General features: G+C 36.9%; 2 protein-coding genes across 7 annotated transcripts in view; one reads left to right on the top strand and one right to left on the bottom strand.

Annotated features, from left to right (window-relative positions):
- Positions 1 to 17,937, top strand: part of PTPRK (protein tyrosine phosphatase receptor type K) — a 559,982-nt gene that overhangs the window by 39,959 nt on the left and 502,086 nt on the right. For 2 of the 5 annotated variants that reach the window (XM_028847094.2, XM_078001186.1), the window contains exon 1: positions 6,988 to 9,044. The exons of the other annotated variants lie outside the window; for them this stretch is intronic. In XM_028847094.2, coding sequence (XP_028702927.1) covers positions 8,924 to 9,044 — 121 coding nt within the window. In that variant the 5' untranslated portion in view covers positions 6,988 to 8,923. Of the gene's footprint in view, positions 1 to 6,987; positions 9,045 to 17,937 lie in introns of those variants that run through there. 5 annotated transcript variants of the gene reach the window in all.
- LOC711508 (polyamine-modulated factor 1) lies at positions 1,540 to 5,414 on the bottom strand. Of its 2 annotated transcripts, none has more exons than XM_078001188.1 (2): positions 1,954 to 5,414; positions 1,540 to 1,726 (listed from the first exon to the last, which is right to left on the bottom strand). In XM_078001188.1, exon 1 carries the CDS (start codon positions 2,605 to 2,607, stop codon positions 1,990 to 1,992), a length of 618 nt encoding a protein of 205 aa, XP_077857314.1. In that variant the 5' UTR covers positions 2,608 to 5,414; the 3' UTR covers positions 1,540 to 1,726; positions 1,954 to 1,989. The 2 variants fall into 2 exon arrangements, with proteins under 2 accessions (XP_077857314.1, XP_014992967.2); XM_015137481.3 differs by lacking the exon at positions 1,540 to 1,726 and having other exon boundaries at positions 1,868 to 2,178; positions 2,240 to 2,662.

Raw genomic sequence — 17,937 nt, 5'->3', positions numbered from 1 at the left:
ACAAAAGTAACACTAGGGAGTTTAAGAACACTTGCTTATTGTTGGGGGAAGAAGAGCTCAGGTTTTCACATGTCCAAGTTTAGTTGACATGTGAGTGAGATGTCCTGCAGGCATCTGGAAGAACAAGTGTGAAAGGGGAATGAGAGAGGTCAGGCCTGGTGATGACTCCTGGGTTTCAGCCACAGTCAGGCTGTCATTAGAACAGAAAGCGAATGAGATCAATGAGCTCACTGAGGAAGGAATCAGAAAAAAGAATATTGGCATAAGGTGTGGTATTGGAGTGGTAGTGGGGGCAACGCTTTCGTGTAATTCAGAGCCAACATGTGTGAAGTTGGAAGTCAAGGGCAAACAGAGAAATGGGAAAGGCAAAGGGTATCTGAGAGGTTGAGAAAGCCACTGAGTTTGGTTATGAGATATAGTAAGTGGATTCTGGGCAACTGCCTTGAGGTTTGAGCTATTTCTTGAATATTGAAGTGAAATAAATAATTTTGTGGAGGAAATGAAGATTATAAGAATGGAGTCCTTATTTTAACCAAAAACCAGAAGTTAGACATTCTAGCAAGTAGGAAAATAGTGTTAAGTAAAATTCAAGAAACTTAATTTGTTTGCTGTGAGAAAAGAAAAGTTTTTCTCCCCTTTTAATTCTGCTTTCAACGAGCAATTAACTATCCCCTCTAATTATTTCTCTTTCACATCCTACCTATACTGCTTTACCATCTATCCAAGTGAAGCATCTCTCTTAGGAAGGCAGAGAGAGAAAACCTATGTGTGAAACCTCCTCCTTAATACTCCTATTGCGATAAAAAATGTACCCCTTCCCAACCTGTTTACTGCAAAGAGGCCCTGTGCCAGCTTGGTGTCATCACCACCGTCTGAAAACACTATGTGTGAATTAAGATGGATTTTGTTACAGTGGAATTTGGACATTGACTGGGATTGAGTCAACATGGAATTTTATAACTACGTTTAGTTCATACAGGCTTATAGCAAGACTCACAGTGATCTGCATGAGGATGGCCAAAATTACTGGGTTCCCCTCCCCCTAATTTTTAGTGTCACAGTCATTTCAGAAATCAAATGCAGTTTTTTTTTTTCCTTCTGAGACATTGAATTAGTTGCAATAACTTTGTACCAGAATCATACAGTTTTATTGATGCTGGGGAAGTAAAGCCCTAGTGAACTGGGCCATTGAACACACTATAAACACTGTGGCAGGACAAGAAGTTTTCTGGGCTAGTCATTAAGCACCCTTTTTTCAACTAGAACAATACCAGCTACAGTCTAGTAGAGTCAGTGTTTGCTGAGGCTTTATTCCAGCTTCAAATCTATTGCCCTGCCTGCTGAGAACATTTGGCTTACTTTGTAGCTCTCTAGGGAGGAGTGGGAGCCTGGGTGCACTGGGTGAGGAAGACTCAGCCAGCTGGATGGCTAAGGTGAAGTTGGTATGGAGCTGATTGCTCAACTCACCTGTGAGTCCAGGAAGAGGAAGTACTATAAGGAACTTTGTATCTTAGGAATTTTATTTTCTAGCAATATATCTTTTTTTTTTTTACAGTGTAGTGGAGGAAGTTTATTTACGGATGTGGGGAGAACATGGTAAAGGCCCCTGGGCTGGGCAGCAAGGGGGCAATCAGTGGAGATTGAAAACAGATTCTCCAAGCCAGGCCCAGGGAAAAGGGCTCAGGAACCAGCAGGAGTGGGGCGGAGGGGCAAAGCTGACCTGAACCTAGAGAAGAGAGAACATGGCCAAGAATTATCCAGGTAGAAGAAACAGAGGAATCTAAAGGGGGTGTATGTCCAACCCCAAGGGTACCCCAAAGGCACAGTGGCAATGAGGCTTTCTCTGGCCTAGTCCTCTAGCAAATTCCATCACTGCTGAGGGACTGGGCACCATTTCAGCCGTTCTCAGAGGCAGGCCGCCCAGGCCAGGCATGCTGGCCACAGGCTCTTGACCTTGACTGCCCTCTGCTTCTGGGCCTGGCGGTCTCCTCACTCAGGCTCCCTCAGCACAGCAACCAGCTCTCTCTGTTCTCTGTGTAGAGCCTGCCAGGCCTGCTGCCGGGCCTGGACCTGTAGCTGCAGCTCCTCCACCTGCCTCCGCCCTGCCAGGACGGCATCTGCCAGCTGCTGGTTCTCAGCCTCCTGTTTCTGCACGTGGCGCCGCAGGGTGTCCCGTTGCTGCAGGAAGTAGGGTGCCATGACGCTGTGCAGATCCTTCTCTGGGATCCCGCTGGGGCGCCAGGCCGGCTCTTTGCGGTCTTTGCCTTCTTCTACAATTTTATCCAAGGCATTCAAGACAGCTTCCAGGTTCCCCTCCTCTTTGATGTCAGAGATTTCCTCCCGGATAGAAGTCTGCAACTGAGCTATAAACTTGTCATAGATTCGCTGTGTGATGTCAGGCTGCAACTGGTAGAAGCGCTTATAGCAGTCAGTGAATCTCTGGTAGCTGCCGGCGGCGACCAGCTTCTGAAGAAAAGTGTCCACCATGGTGTCGAGGAGCTTCACCCTCGAAATGGTAGTGCCGGGTGGCACAGACTGTGGACACGACCCCTCATGCCTTTTTTCCTCACAGCCGCCGCCTAGATTGGCGCTACTTGCTTCGGCCATGTTGAAGTTGTCTAGCAATATATCTTAACCTACATCTGGAGACGCTTCTTTATTTGCCTGTAAATTAGCAAAACTTTAATGTTGTCTTACCAATTTTATTTTGTATCCATAATACTGCTTTTCTCTGATATGGGCAAGTGAAAAGCAAAGTAACTGAAAATGTTCTGCTGATTAGCAAACACCCAAGGCATGGTCATCTATACTTTTGCTAAAAAACAAACAGAAAACCCCCAAAACTCACATGTATTTGAAATCATCTCTTTCTGAGAGTGGCAGAGTATCATACAAATCCAAAATGGCCTCTGTCCGTGGTCTTGTTTTGTAACATTGTTTTGTTTGCATTTGTCAGCATGATGGTCATGTTAGGGTTACCTGAATATCTGTATTGCACTCTCCAGTGTGGAGAGAAGACCAAAGAAGGTTAGAGCAGTTCCAGAACTAGCACATCAATTAAAAGTGCCAAGCAGTACTTGAGGTGTGGTCAGCTGCAACCCTTTGCAGCCACCAATACTTAGGCACCGTGATGGGTCCAGAACGAATCCAGTGAGAAAGCAAAAAAGGAAGATCTCATGTATTTGCTGGTATTCTATCAGAAAACAAGAGTTAGGAAGGAGCATGTAAGTAAGGCATGAAGGAGTCCATGAGCCGTAAGCAAAATCACATCAATTTTTAACTCTTTGATCTTTGTTCTACTTTTTTCCCCCACTGAATGGTAGATATCAGAACGCTGTCTCCAAAGATTGCCTGAATTAATTAATTCCCAAGTAGGCAAGAATACCACACCCTCTCTTTCAATGAGTTTAAATGACGTTCCACACATTTGCCCTAAGTAAGGTGATACTTAAATTGTATCTTTACACTTATTGTGCAGTTCCTATCCTAAGCCTCTTCATTTTGGTGGCAGTAGCAATGGCATATGGAGAATGATGGCTGGAGGAGGAGTTGTTAAATTATCCCCAAATGCCTCAGAATTGAACACTGTTTCTTCTTTCTGTCCTATGAAAAACGATGGCTTTTTATTATGATCTTTTTAAAATTAGGTTGGTTTTTTACTAATGAAAAAAATTGTCAGTGTTTAAATTGTTTATTTGAACATTTTATCTCTACATTTTTAAAAATCACAAATATCAGCTACATGTTACACAGTTTTTCATTTCTTAGTCTTTTTGAATGAACTAAGTAGTCGTCTTTTCTTTGGTGCTTTTAAATACTATTAGTTGAAACATGGAGGTTATTCTTCTTGAAGTTTAGCTTTTGAACTTAATTTATAGGGTACAGAAAAGAAATTGCAGCTTTGTGGTAAATGTTGAATGCAACCATGAAAACAATGTTACCTTTCTTCAAGATCTCTTGCCTAGCTATAATACATCTGCTAGTTACTAAGTGTAACTGTGTATATTTTCTTTAATAGACTTTGTTGGCTTCCCGAAATGGAAAAATTAGCTTGCTTTATTTACCATAAATTTGTTACTTTTTCTAAAATTTAGTTCAGGGTAATTTCACATCAAACTGGGTAAACATTTTTATCCTTCTTGGCTTTCATGATTGCTCTGACTTCTTCATAAAATTTGGAAATCACGTTTTAACTTTTTATTGCCTCTTTATTAAGTGCTTGGAAAACACATGGAAGCCCTTTTATTTTACAAACTGTGGTAACATCGTAGTAAGATTTTATTCTTTTTCACTCTCAAGATTGATTTTTTCTTTTAGAAAAGCAATTTAGAAAGTACCCATACTTGCTGAAATTAGTCATCATCTAGATCTTAATATCACATATCCTAAGTTCCCCACTAATTATTTGCAGATTTCCAGGACTTAAATATGTGCTGAACCTGAAAACTATGAATGTGTTTGCTGAATCAAACCAAAGTGAAATTGTTTTCTTGACTATGAATGAGACTAAATAATTTTAAAACACTACTCAGCCACTGTAAAAAGAGTGTTGAAATAAAACTAAATATATATATGGTATACACTTACTGAACTAAGCCTGCTTTATTAAAATGACTTTATGATTCTCCAGTGTATTGTTTATACATATTCTTTCTAAAGATTCATGCTTAGTTGATAATTCATACTGCTTACATATTTTTGGATTGGTTGACCTCAGACAACAAGGATGGTTTCTAGCACACAAGACATTCTGAACATATCATGAGCAAGATGCTACCCAAGATGTTTTCTTTGTTTTCTTAAATATTTAACCAACAAATAAAAAGAATATATATTCAAGGTACTAATATGATGATTTGATATACATATACATGTCTAATGATTACCACAGTCAAATCAATTAACATATCTGTCTTCATCCAGAGTTACCATTTGTGTGTGTGTCCCAAGATATTGTTGAGGGTCTGATTATATGACTCCAGTGAAAATGATGGAGATAGGCTCTTGATATGAGGGGAAAAGTGCTGTAAACACAAAGACTACCTCAAGGGGTGAGGGTGTAGTTCTTGGGCAGCAGAAGTAAATCTGTACTGTGAATGTCCTCTTTGGGGAATTACAGAATGACATGATGACTTACCTATAATGGAAAACTTGTTTTGGTAAGATATCCTTTCTAAATGTTTTTTAAGAAAAAAAATTCTAAGTGCTGAGTTTGAAGACTTAGTAGAATGTTATCGATAGAAGGATTTTAGTGTCAGTATTAAATACTGCACAAATACTTGACACTGAACATCATGTATAATGGATATGGCCATATATTGTCTTTTTAAAGGAAGTGTCGTCTGTTTTTTTCTCCAAAATAAACTTAACATATTTTTCTCATTAGTGAAATGATGGCTCTCAAATAAACATCCCAGCCCAGTCCTGTGTGCTTCAGCCCAGCCTGTGCTTCAGGTTTATTTAAGACCATAACCCACAGTGATGCCCAGAAGTACCTCAATCTCAGCATACTTAAAAGCAGTTGTATTATTTGTGCCCAAGATTATTTCTTATGAAAATTGCAGAGTTTTAGTTACCTAAGCCTGAAACTTGCTGGTTGACCTTGGTTCTTCCTACCTTCCTTACATTAAATCTTGCACTGTCTCTTTAAAATCTCTCATACCTGCGCCTCCTGCATTTTCCAGTACTGCTGTAGTTAAGATCTTCAGAGTGTCATTCCTAGACGGTGGCAGTAGTCTCCTGTCTTCCGCTTTGGTTGCACAAATAACCTCCTCTAACCAATCTATCTTTCACTGTTCTCTCAAAGTGATCTATCTGAAATAAAAATCTAATCATGGGAGTCTTGTCTTAAATGTTCACTGCCTCCCTATTGCCAATAGAAAGTAGCTTTACCTCTTAAATATTTTCTATGTGCAAGGCACTCTTTAAAAATATTATATTGTATAATCTTCACAGCAACTAAATAAGGTACTTACCTTTATTATCACCATTTTACACATGAGGAAACAAATACAGAGAAAATAAGTACCTGGCCCAAGGTCACATAGCTGATAATAACAGGGCCAGGATTTGGCCCAAGCAGTCTGATGGTAGATGCCCTGTGTGTAAACACTGTGTAATGATGCTTCTAATTTCTTAGCTTCCCATAAAGGCAGGGTTTGATATTCAAAAGTGGACCAAGAGAGGATGGGCCCATTTTATATCATCCTATACCAATGAATGTGGCCTACCTTGCCACATTGTGTAAAGGAGATTGTTTCACATTTTATGGTATAAACTTAATGCTGAAAGGCAGTAGTTCTTATCTCCTGAGTTGGTACAAGTACTAATGGTTCTTAAGCTATTTATTACATTGTATGGCTTCAGTTTCAGTTGAGACATTGGGTGTTTTTAGATGTATTCGCAACACTCATAAGTGATGTTTTCCTTTTAGCAGCATCTTTTCCTCCCTTGTGTTGTTGACAGTTTGGGGCATACGTTTTGCTGCAGAGAAAAAGATAATGACAGTGAGCATTGGTATGAAGTTATTTCCCTTCTTGCTTCTGCCTGAGGCAGTTGTGAGTTTTCAGTTGCAGAAGTTCAAAAAACTTATATTTTGATGAACAGAGCCATTGAAAACTTTATTTCTTGAAGTTAAGTTTGATTTGAGAAAAGGAGTATACAGATACTTATATAGCCTTATTTTGCCAACTCCTTGCCATTTATTCAGTCCACAGATTGTTCTAAGCATTTATTTTATTTTCTGAGGTCATTGTTTTTTCTCCTAGGATCAGGTGAGTTAGGAAGATCATTTTTTTTTTCCATTGAAGAATGTAGTGTTTTCTAGGACACAGTTCAAACTCTTGTGAATGTCTTAAGTCAGTTTCTAATGTTTCTTTCATATGAGAACCCTTCTTCTATTTGATGACAGCTATCATGTCCCATGATGTCACCTCTGCTTTAAATAGCCATTCATGTTTCTCTTACAACATGACTTTCAGGTTTTTTTTCTTTTTTTTTTCCCCACCATCCTGCTCTCCCTTTGAATTAGGAGACTCAAGGGTATAATTGAATATGGTTTAGTGTTACCTAGCAAAACACTGGCAGTGATCTTGCAAATAATTTAGTTATCAGTCCCTACACCTTGTTTTATTATTTCTTGAGCCTAAGACAGTGGTTATTGCATGATGATCTGTGGCCCTCTTAGGTTAAATGGAAAGGAGTGATTCATGATCAGACTAAAAATTCAGATTGTACAAAATATGTCAGGTTTTGTTTTTGTTTTACTTTGTCTTTAATGTTTGTTTTCTACTTTGTATTATAGAAATTGATGCTCATTCTAGAATGAAAACAATGGAGTTTCAAAAATGTAGCTTTTTAACACAGTAGTAGCTTTACAAGATAGGTTTTGTATGCTGAGAGCAGGAGATTCTGGTTATCTGAGTCTTGAGAACATTTGTTCAGGCATTTTGTACTCTGAGAGGCTAAGATCATGGAAATTAAGAGTTTTGAAAGTTCTCGAGTTCTCTAAAGGATCCTTGAAAAATAACTAGGAGGTGAGTCATTTAATATTTCTGAACATCTGATTTCTGATCATAAAAATGAATTAGGAAAATTACCACTTAGCATCCATTGTAGTAAACATTGATTTGGAAGAGTCATCATTGGATATTAAATTGGAGGTAGTAGAAATTTGACAGAGAGCAGGATATTTGCATGGTCTTAAAGCACCTCCCTACAGACATTTTATTAATTGCAAGCCAAAAGAAATGGTAACCATATAGTGGAATAACTGAGTGTCAAAATTAATATCACTGAGGGGAGGCAGACAGATATCATGTGTCTTCAGGTAGGATGCTGTAAGAACACAAAACCACTTTTGTAGCATTCCGACAAAATGCATTACCTGAATCTCATCATGAGGAAATATCAGACAAATCCAAATAGAGAAATTGTCTAAAAAAATGCCTGGCCTATATTCTTGAAGATGGCAGTATCATGAAACACAACAAAGGCTGAAGAACTGTTTTGCATTAAAGGAGATTTAGAGATGTGAGTTGCAACTAAATGCCATTCAGGATCCTGGGTTGAATCCTAGACTGGAAATTATACTTAAGAAGGACATTATTGAGAAAATTGGCTGTTGAATATGGACTGTGAATTATATCAGGTGTCTGAAAAATTTTAAAATAAAATAACAAATAAATATTTTAGAATTTGCAGGAAATACTGTTGTCTCATGCAACAACTACTCAGTTCTGCTGTTGTTCACACTGTTGCCACAAATAATGCAGTAGAGAAGGGGCATGATTTTGTCCCAGTAAAACTGAATAGATAAAATCAGGTGGCAGACTAGATTTGCTTCACAGGTTTACCAAACTCTGGATTGTATAATTGTAGTGTATGAATGTTAACTTTTCTTAATTTGATATCAATATTGTGATTATGTAAGAGAATATTGTTACAGTTTGGAAATACATATTTTTGAATTATTGGGAGTTAAAGAGCAAGTTGTATGCAACCACTCTCAAGTTGTTTTGAAAATATGTAGAATTATATGTAATAAATGGTAAATAGATGTAAAGATGGGAAATACATAATAGAAGATGTTGAAAATTGGTGAACTTGGGTAAGGGATATTCAGGAATTCTTTGTGTTATTCTTGCAACTCTTCTGTAAGTTTGAAATTATTGCAAAATAAAAAGATAACAAATTCAGGGAGTTCCCTAAACTACATGAGGGGGGTGTCAAAAATTCAGGGAGTTCCTTAAACTACATTGGGGGGGGTGTCAAAAAACAAAACAAACAAGCAACACACAAGTGCACACACCCACGTGCCGCATTTAGCTCGGGTGCACCCACCTGTGACATCACGAACCATGTGAATAAACAGAAGCAGCACAACCAGGCTTCTGCGGCACTGTTCAAATAAAACACAGAGTTCATGAGGAGAAAACCTCAGAGAAACAAAGAACAGATTAGAAGCAAAAGTTCAGCAGAATCACCTGATTTCACTTGGCTTTATCCTCTCTGGAGGGAAGAAGCAGCCTTGGAGAGACGGCAAGGTGTGGCTGTGTTGCTGTCAACTTCTACTTTGCCCTATTGAACTGTCTCCTTCATCTCCCCATTCTCCAGCCTCTCCTCCTCCCCCTCTCTTATCCTCTCTCTCTCTCTTTTGTTTCTGCAACTGCCTTTTTTCAGTCTTCTTATTTCTTTGGCTATGTTTTATCACCTGCTCATAAGCTGGCACACAGACTTATTTGCTTCTGCTATGTTCTTGTTATACATTAGCTCAGTTAAAATAATTGAAGAGAAACCATAATCGGCATGACGATATTCAACTCATTTGAAACCCAGCCGGAAATACAGTATGAAAATACCCAGTGTTAACCTCATACACACTCCACATATACCTGTTGGGCCACTAGTTTGTGATTAAAAATAAAAAGGAATGTATTTTATCAGTGAGTCCATTTGCCTGGTCCATTTCACAGCCAGGACACATTCTCTTTATTGATTGACCTGCTTTTGTTGTGGGTTTTTTTTTAAAGGTTGTTTTGTATCTAGTGAATGCATTTCTGATTTAAATTTTTCATTACTTTATAATTGCTTTCCTTTAAGACTTCTCTTTTCTCCTCGGTAATATCCCTGTCCATCTCTATTGCCCCAAACTCTTCCTGGAAAGTTTCTATCCTTATTAGATTTTTTTCTGGAACAGGATTGTTTAGCCTTTTATTCTCATCTTCCCTAATAGCTAGAATCTTCTGCCTATTCACTTTCCCCCCATTCATTTCCTGCCTCAGTTTCTACTTCCAAATGTCTTGAAAAGTAAAATTTTATTTTATCGACTAAATGCAAAAAGAATCTCACAGTACTTATATCAGAAAACTGGATGCCCTGTAAAATACCTTGACATGTGGCATATTTATAACAGTAGTTGGGAAAATGTTGAATATATATATTTTCTGACTGTTTTCAACTATTGGCCATGACTGTCATTTACTCCCAGGAATATTAAATTCTTTTAAAGCCCAGAGAACATTGTTGCATAAAATTTACTTTTAAATTATATCTTTCAGTGATATTTATTGAAGGCATTATCATATATTCTAAGAATATTTTGATTCTCTGACTTATAGAAGGCAACCTAGCTCTTAATGTAATGTGATTTTAACGTTCCTTGTCTGGTTTATTTTCGGTTTGGTGACTCACTCTCTCCTTTAAAAAAAAAAAAGAAAGAAAGAAAGAAAGAAAGAAGGAAAGAAAGAAAGAAAAAGAAAAATTCACTTCATGGTTAAATGCGGTGAAAATGTGTACTATAGTTTCTTTTTCTTTCTTTCTTTTTAACTGTAGATGTTAAGCTGTATATCATAGACTTGTAATAGTTTACAGGAAAGGCTTCTTAGCCATAAAAAAAAAAGAGATATATTGTTTCTTCATCTAGATAATGCCTCATTGAACCTGTAAAATCTGTATGTTAAGACTTACTTAAAAGAAAAATTCTGCACAATATTGATTTCTTTTTTTGTCTTCCCTCTTCTGAAATAGAAAAAAGCTGCAGGCAGGTATTAACTGAAACATTCTCTAACTTTCAACACCAAGTTCTCTTACTTGAACTTAAGTGTTTTTGAAAGACGACAGAAGTGCTGTAGTAAAGCAGAGACTTTGTTAGAGACATAAAGTGAAAGGCACTAGGTTATTATGAATAGTTTTGTGAACTTACATTGGATGGATTTTAACATGACTACTTTTTTTTTTTTTTTTTTTTTAAAAAAGGTTAAGAAAACAATTTCATAGAAAAAGTCAAAGCTCAAACAACACTTCATAATTAGCATTCAGGATGCAAAAACACTTGAGAATTCTAGAAAACCTTAGAACATTCCAATAAACTCATATATATATCTATATATATATTTATGAATATATGTATTCATATGTGTATATATATTTATGAAAACTGAGACCCAAGGATGAATAGCTAATTGTTTTAATGGGGTCTGAAATAAACTATGAGTTCCCCTTCCCCAACTACAAGTTATATAAGATGGTTAGTTTGTTATTCTGCTTAGGAATAACAGGATGTATAATGTTTTCATTGTTGTCAGTTTGTTGTTTTGTTAGTTGTTGAAGTATGTATTATACTAGTTTTCTATGGCTGCTGGAACAAATTGCAACAAAGTTAGTAGCTTAAAGCAACACAAATTTATTCTGTTACATTTCTGGAGCTCAGAAGTCAGGTGAGTCTCACTGAGCCCATAAGAAGGTCTGCAGGGCTAGGTTCCTTCTGGAGTCTCTAGGGGAAGATTCATTTCCTTGCCTTTTCTGGTTTCTAGAAGTCACCTGTCTTTCTTGGCTCATGACCCTTTTTCTCTCTCTTTAAAGCCCACACCGTCATCTCTTTTCTTTTCTGCCCCTCTCTTCCACATTTAAAAACACTTGTGATTGTATTGTGTCCACCTTGGTAATCCAGGACACTCTCCCCATCTCAACGTTAGCTGATTGTCAACCTTAATTCCCCTTTGCCATATAACCTAACTTATTCAAAGTCCCAGTGATTAGGATATAGATAATTGTGTGTGGGGGGCATTATTCAGCCTACCACAAGTCTAATCTAAATATTCACATTAAAATAAAAATATGACTTGAAGCAGCCAAAGTCTTATTTGTTTGGAGGCATAGGTATCAAGTTAACTTGATCGTTTTGCTCTTCTGTTTCTTCTCCTATCCTCAACACTCTTGCTAGAATATCTCTTTAAAGCTACTCCAGGGTGTTAGTAAATAACAATAATATAGGAAATGGCCAGCATTTTGTTTCATTGGATTTGAAATGGATCTCTGTGTTGGAATATATATTATTTTGGAGGTATTTTTAGGTTATTGGAAGCTGAGTGCATCAAGCACGCTCTCTTTGTGTGCATTCTTACTTTATTAATTTGTAACAGCAGCTTCCCTTGGCATACATCTACAGCTAAGTACACAAGATAACCTTTTGTTTCTTGATAGATGGCTTAATATATGCTTTCTAGCTAGATAAAATAAATGGAGGAAAGCACTTCCTTATAGTAGTCATTTCTGTTTCTTCAAGGTTAGATACTGGTTTGTTTTTGCTCATCTGGCCATGGATATAGTGATCTTTTTTTTTCCTACAAATGTGAAGAGTACATTTATCATTGCTATCAACTAAATACTTTGTTTCAAAAAGTTGTGAGATTTCTTTATCAGTGGGAACTTCTGTGGAAAAGAAACTTACCCTATGTTGGTGAAACAGAATACACTAAGTTTTTTTTTTTTTTGAAAAGGTGTTTAATGTGCATATTGAATTTCCCTGGCTTGAGGCAGTGTTTTCATTTGGTACAGAGATTTCAGGAAATTATTTCTGGTTGAAATAGAAACATTGGAATTTGTCAAAGGGTTAGAGAAATCTCTGACTAAAGCAAAGTGCCAAATACTAGTTAGGTTAGACTTAATTTAGGAGAAAATAAAACAGAACCAATAGAATTTTGCTTCTTGGGTGGGTGGACATGTATAAAAATGAATTACCAACAAGGAGGCAAACTTTGGGTGCTGTCCACAGAAGTCATGGAATTGCTGGAGGTTTTGGTGGGAAATTCTTTTTTGCTAATCTATTTTAGAAAAAGTTTTCTACTCATGAAAATTTATATCAAAGATAATATTTAACAGTAGTATAAACTTGAGAACAGAAAAAAAAATCAGTCTAAACAGAGGCAAGTTGCTTGAAAATAAACATTACTGGTAAGAAATGTTATTGTATTGTATTTTCAGACTCTTAAATGAAGGCCCTAATAAACTTCCATTGAAGAGTTTAGTTAACTAAATACTTGAAATTCAAGATTTGTGTGATGCTGCCAGACTGAAATTTTGTCTAAGATTGTGTGTGTATATGCGTACATGTTTAGTAACATATGCATATCAGCCTGTTAATATTCCTACAAAATGTGAGCCTCAAATTAGTTTGTATTGATGGCTCAATCAGCAGTTGAAGTGTTGCCCTCTCCATCGTCAACTAAGATTTCTCTAATCAGAATAGTCTTTATTTATTTGATAAGAATTTGTGTGTCCACTAATTGCCATGCATTATGCTAGATGTTAGATGTAGGATACTGAATATAAGCAAATGTGGTCCTTAACCTCATGGAGTTTATAGTGACACACAAGTCAAGAAATCAATTAGGTAGTTGGATATATAGGTATAGAGGGCAAAGGATTATGTCTAGATTATGGACTTCTAAGAATTTTAATGGGACAGTTACATTTGCTTGTAATTGAAGCTATTGATACTAAGGAAAAATTTCAACATTTAATGGCCAATGAGAGGACTATGAATTTGCAAAGGAAACCTGTGAGTGGCCAGAAAGGTTGGAAGAAACTAGTGGGTTTACATAATGGAAGCCAAGAATGTGAGGAGAAGTAAGTGATCACCGGTATTGAATTTTGCTGAAATATCAAGAAGAGTGAGGACTGAAAACATGCATCGCGTTGGTGATATGAAAGTCATCAGTGACCTTAGACAAATTGGCTCCAGTGACACAGATCTGTAAGTTTTCTTACGGATGGGATGTAATTCTTCTGGGAGTTGATATCTAAACTTACTGGAAGTGAACATTTGCTGTTTTGTAGAATTCTCATCTATATGCAGGGTTTACTTTCTTCTTTTTGTATGTGGTATTTATCTTACCCTCTCAATATCAAACTGAGTGACATTAGCAAAATAGGATTTGCCACTGTTAACACTGTACTGGGCCAGTTCAGTGGCTCCTGCTTATAATTTTAGCACTTTGGGAGGCTGAGGCAAGAAGTTTGAGATCAGCCTGGGCAACGTGGCAGAATCCCGTCTATACAAAAAACACAAAAAAATTAGCCAGGCGCGGTGGTGCTCACCTGTAGTCACAGCTACTTGGGAGACTGAGGTGGAAGGATCACCCTGGGATGTCAAGGCTCTGCAGTGAGCTGTGACTGTACCACTGCAGAGCCTGGAAGACAGAGTGAGGCTGTGCCTCAAACAAACCAACAAAATGCAGTTTACTGTCTTCCCTGATATAAGCATAATTTTCTTTAATCCTCATGTCCAAAATATAATAGCAAAAGCTTCTTTTGTTATTTTTAGTATCATTCAGTTTTAGTTGATTCTCAACTTCAGTCTGATATTTTTTAAGGGTTTATTCATTTGTGTGTTATTCTCTTACATTTCATTTAAAATTTGGGTATATTAAATACCTTAGATGAAAAATATTCTGTGCATTGCTTTGAAGCATACTCTGCCTTTTCTGTTGATTCATTTTCATTGTATATTCAATTAAAATGAGCCATATTGTATATTGTATGCAATATTGTATATTGTAAAATGAATACTCACAAAGTCAGTTTTTCTCATCCCAGATTAAACTAATTTATTTTTAAATGTCTAAATATCTGGCCATGCCTACTATCCCCCTTTCTATTTTATTAGGAACCTAATTGTCTTGTGTTTCTAGACTCTGCCATTTCAAAGACCTGAAATGCATCTACTCACAATTGTTACCCTGTGCCTGTAGGAGGCTCTTGTACATTATGCATAGAAAGTGCTTCAACTGTAATTGCTTTATTTTCTAGATTAAGAAAATCTATTTGTTAGAATATTCATCTTTGACATTCTTGCCTATGCTATTGTCTTCTTTAAGCTTCAGAACTAATTTGCTTTGCACTTAGTATGGATTGTCTGACACATGAATTAACAGGTAAAATATTGTATATCCAGTGTGTTTTTTCCTTGTTAGATTTCTTTATCTGTAATTGTGGCATTGACAAAGACTTGGCAGTAGACACTGTGAAGACAGATTCAGCCAAGTAAACTGACAGTAGTTGCTACAAGAAAACATTCAGGAAAAAAAATTTAGTAATTTTTTCCCTTAGTCTGAGTAACAACTGTCAGGACTTGCTTCATAGGCAGGCAACCAGTGCAGTGACACAGGATCCCAAATTCAGAAGAGGGTCCACACTTGGGGTTTAATATCCTGTTATTGCTGTCTTGAAATTTTTATTAATTTTATCTTTGATTTTGGTTTTATAAATGAAGCCCCATGAGACAATGGGCCAAGAGCTTGAGGCTTGGACCCTCTGCTCACATATGGTCTGTCTCCCATGCCTCTTGCCTTCCTGGGGTGGGTTCTTGGCTACCTATTCTGCTGCCCCCACCCTTCCCAGGGACTATCTACCCTCTGCTCCTAGTGGAAGCTTGGGCACAGGTGTGGGGATGGTTGAGTTTGGTAAGTGTTTACTGAATTATGATACAGGGCCCCAGGTACCTGTGAGGGTCTATAATCACCTCATGGATAGTCAGTCCCATGCCCAAGAGAGCTTGTCATTCAATAACAAAAAATAATGTGACAAGTTGAGAGAGACACCTGGGAAGAAAGATAAAGGAATTATTTTTCCTGGTGTTTGAATAAAAGGCTTGCATTTTCATTTTGTTCTGGACAAGTGACAAAGTGGGCCCTGACAATTGTTAATAGTGAACTAGTGCCTGGAAACAAACTACACCTTCGGAACTTATTGATTGGTTTCCATAATTTTTACATTTTTTTAAACATGGTATATGAATAGATTTGGTTGTACTTAGAACCCTAAGGAATTCCCAAATATTTTATAATAAGAATTGTCTTTCCAGAGATTACATTGTTTGAAATTGAGCTATTTATATCCTTATAGTGGTAACAAAAGGAATTTGAATTTAAAATACGGAATTGCAAAATTAATATCAAAGTTTTACAATTATTTTTACCCTGAAATTGTTGAAAAAACGCAACTTGTTTAATTAAAATTCTTCGTGATCTTTTAAAATTTTCATTTTATTTCATGACTTAGTATGTGAAGACTTTTTTTACATAAAGCTTTTCTGTATCTTCACTGCCTTTCCCTGGGTCCCACGTTCATTTCAGCCTTGCCTTTACCCTCAATTGGTTTAACTTACCAAACTGCTCTTGTTGGAAATTATACATTTTATTTGACTGCTTTATTGTAGGACATATTTGCATTGCATGAGGACTTTGAATACATCAGAGTAGTGTAGGGTTGTCCTTGGCAAAATCCCAAACCTTTTTTCAGAGCAAAAAACAAACCCAAGAGAGAGAGAGAACAAATTGTCTTTAATCTTTCCATCCATAGCCTTTGTGACCTCTGTTATTCCCGCTCCTGTAGACCTGCAGTGTTTTTGTTGTGTTGTTATTGTCTTTTTTTGTTTTTTTAAAACTCAGTGATCTTATTTTCTTCTAAATTAAAAAAAAATAACATTGGTGTTCTGGCTCGAATTTTCTCCTTTGTCACAAGTTGGAAGAGTTGGTTATGCTGGTGTTGCAGGTACTCACTGGGGAATGTGCTGGAGCTGTTGTGTGACCATCTGTTGTATTTTTTTTTAAACTAAAATAAAGCCTTTAGAGGGCTCCCGGTGAAATACAGAATAACATGTTAAAATTCTTAATTTATGACTTTTGATGTAGTGTTCTATTAGCACAGCAGATTTCAGAGATCTACTTTGTTGATTTTTTCCAAATTAACTTTTTCCTTCCTTTTATATCTCCTAAGGCAGATCATACAAATGGATATTTTGGGTTGTTAATGCACTCTTTTCTTACCCAAAAGTCCTAGGGACCTTAAGTAATTTACTTTGCCTTCTGTGCCAGCTTTCATCTAGTTTATGACTTCATATTTTCTTTCCATCTAGAGACTAGGCTGCCTGTTTGACTTAATAGTTGAATTTATGACTTTTTACTTGACTTCACAGTTGAAGCAACTGTTTAGCTATATAAAGAGATTTTTTTTGTGTATTTTTTATAATTTGGCTCATTGCCTAAAGTATTATGCAATGGTGAGTAGGTGCTTTGCATTCCAGGCATAATTTAGTTTATCTAAAAGTTTGTCATGTAATTCATGGAGGAATCATTTATTTAAAAGTAAAGTTGGCCAGGTGTGGTGACTCACGCCTGTAATCCTGGCATTTTGGGACGTTGAGGCAGGCGGATTGCCTGAGGTCAGGAGTTCAAGACCAGCCTGGTCAACATGGTGAAACCTGTCTCTCCTAAAAAAAATACAAAAATTAGCCAGGTGTGGTGGCAGGCGCCTGTAATCACAGCTACTCGGGAGGCTGAGGCAGTAGAATTGCTTGAACCCTGGAGGTGGAGGTTTCAGAGAGCCAAGATTGCGCCACTGCCCTCCAGCCTGGGTGACAAGAGTGAAACTCTATCTCAAAAAAAAAAAAAAAGTAAAGATTGACTTTTATGGAGAAGGCTGAGTTATTTTGCAGAAACTAAATAAAATTTGAATAAAATACTTCAATTTCTCACTTTCTAATAGCTATATTAATTTTATGTTACCTAGAAAGGTGCATATCTTTAAAGTATGAATTTGTTTTATATAAAACTACTTAATATAAAATAGCAATGTTATAGAGCTAAATGCTGATAGGGGGCCTTGAATGGTTGGTAAACATTGGATAGATGTGGCATCAAGGTGCATTTCACAGGTAAATTGAAGCCTTTGTGGTTTGAAGAAGTGAATGTACATCACAGGTATTCAACATGTGTAAGCAGAGGCCCCCAGTTCTAAACTGGTTATTGACCCTGGGAATAGCACATTGGAGGCTGCCATGTGATCCAAACACTAGCATCAAACAGACTTAATTTTAACTGTTGTAAGAGAGATGATGGATAGTATAAACAAGCAGAGAGAATATAGGACAAACTTGGAAGGGGAGTGCTTGACTTTTCTAGTTGTGAATAAATTCTGAAACTTTTCTTCCACACTTTATCTGCATTTGTCATATAGGGGGCATCACTTTCTAATGTCTAGTTTTTTAAATGTTTTATCTTTTGTGATGATATGTTTATTGAGGACAGGCATATATTGTTCCTTTTTTATAGTCCTCTTAATAACCCAATTAATTAATTTTCCAAGTGTCATGCCCGG

Source organism: Macaca mulatta, chromosome 4 (assembly GCF_049350105.2).
Source record: "Macaca mulatta isolate MMU2019108-1 chromosome 4, T2T-MMU8v2.0, whole genome shotgun sequence".
Lineage (NCBI taxonomy): Eukaryota > Metazoa > Chordata > Mammalia > Primates > Cercopithecidae > Macaca > Macaca mulatta.
The sequence above is the reverse complement of the archived record's forward strand: the minus strand, read 5'-3'. Positions and strand labels throughout refer to the sequence as shown.

Bases quoted from the DNA above. Each gene is read 5' to 3' on its own strand.
- LOC711508 (XM_078001188.1), bottom strand. From the start codon at position 2,607: ATGGCCGAAGCAAGTAGCGCCAATCTAGGCGGCGGCTGTGAGGAAAAA.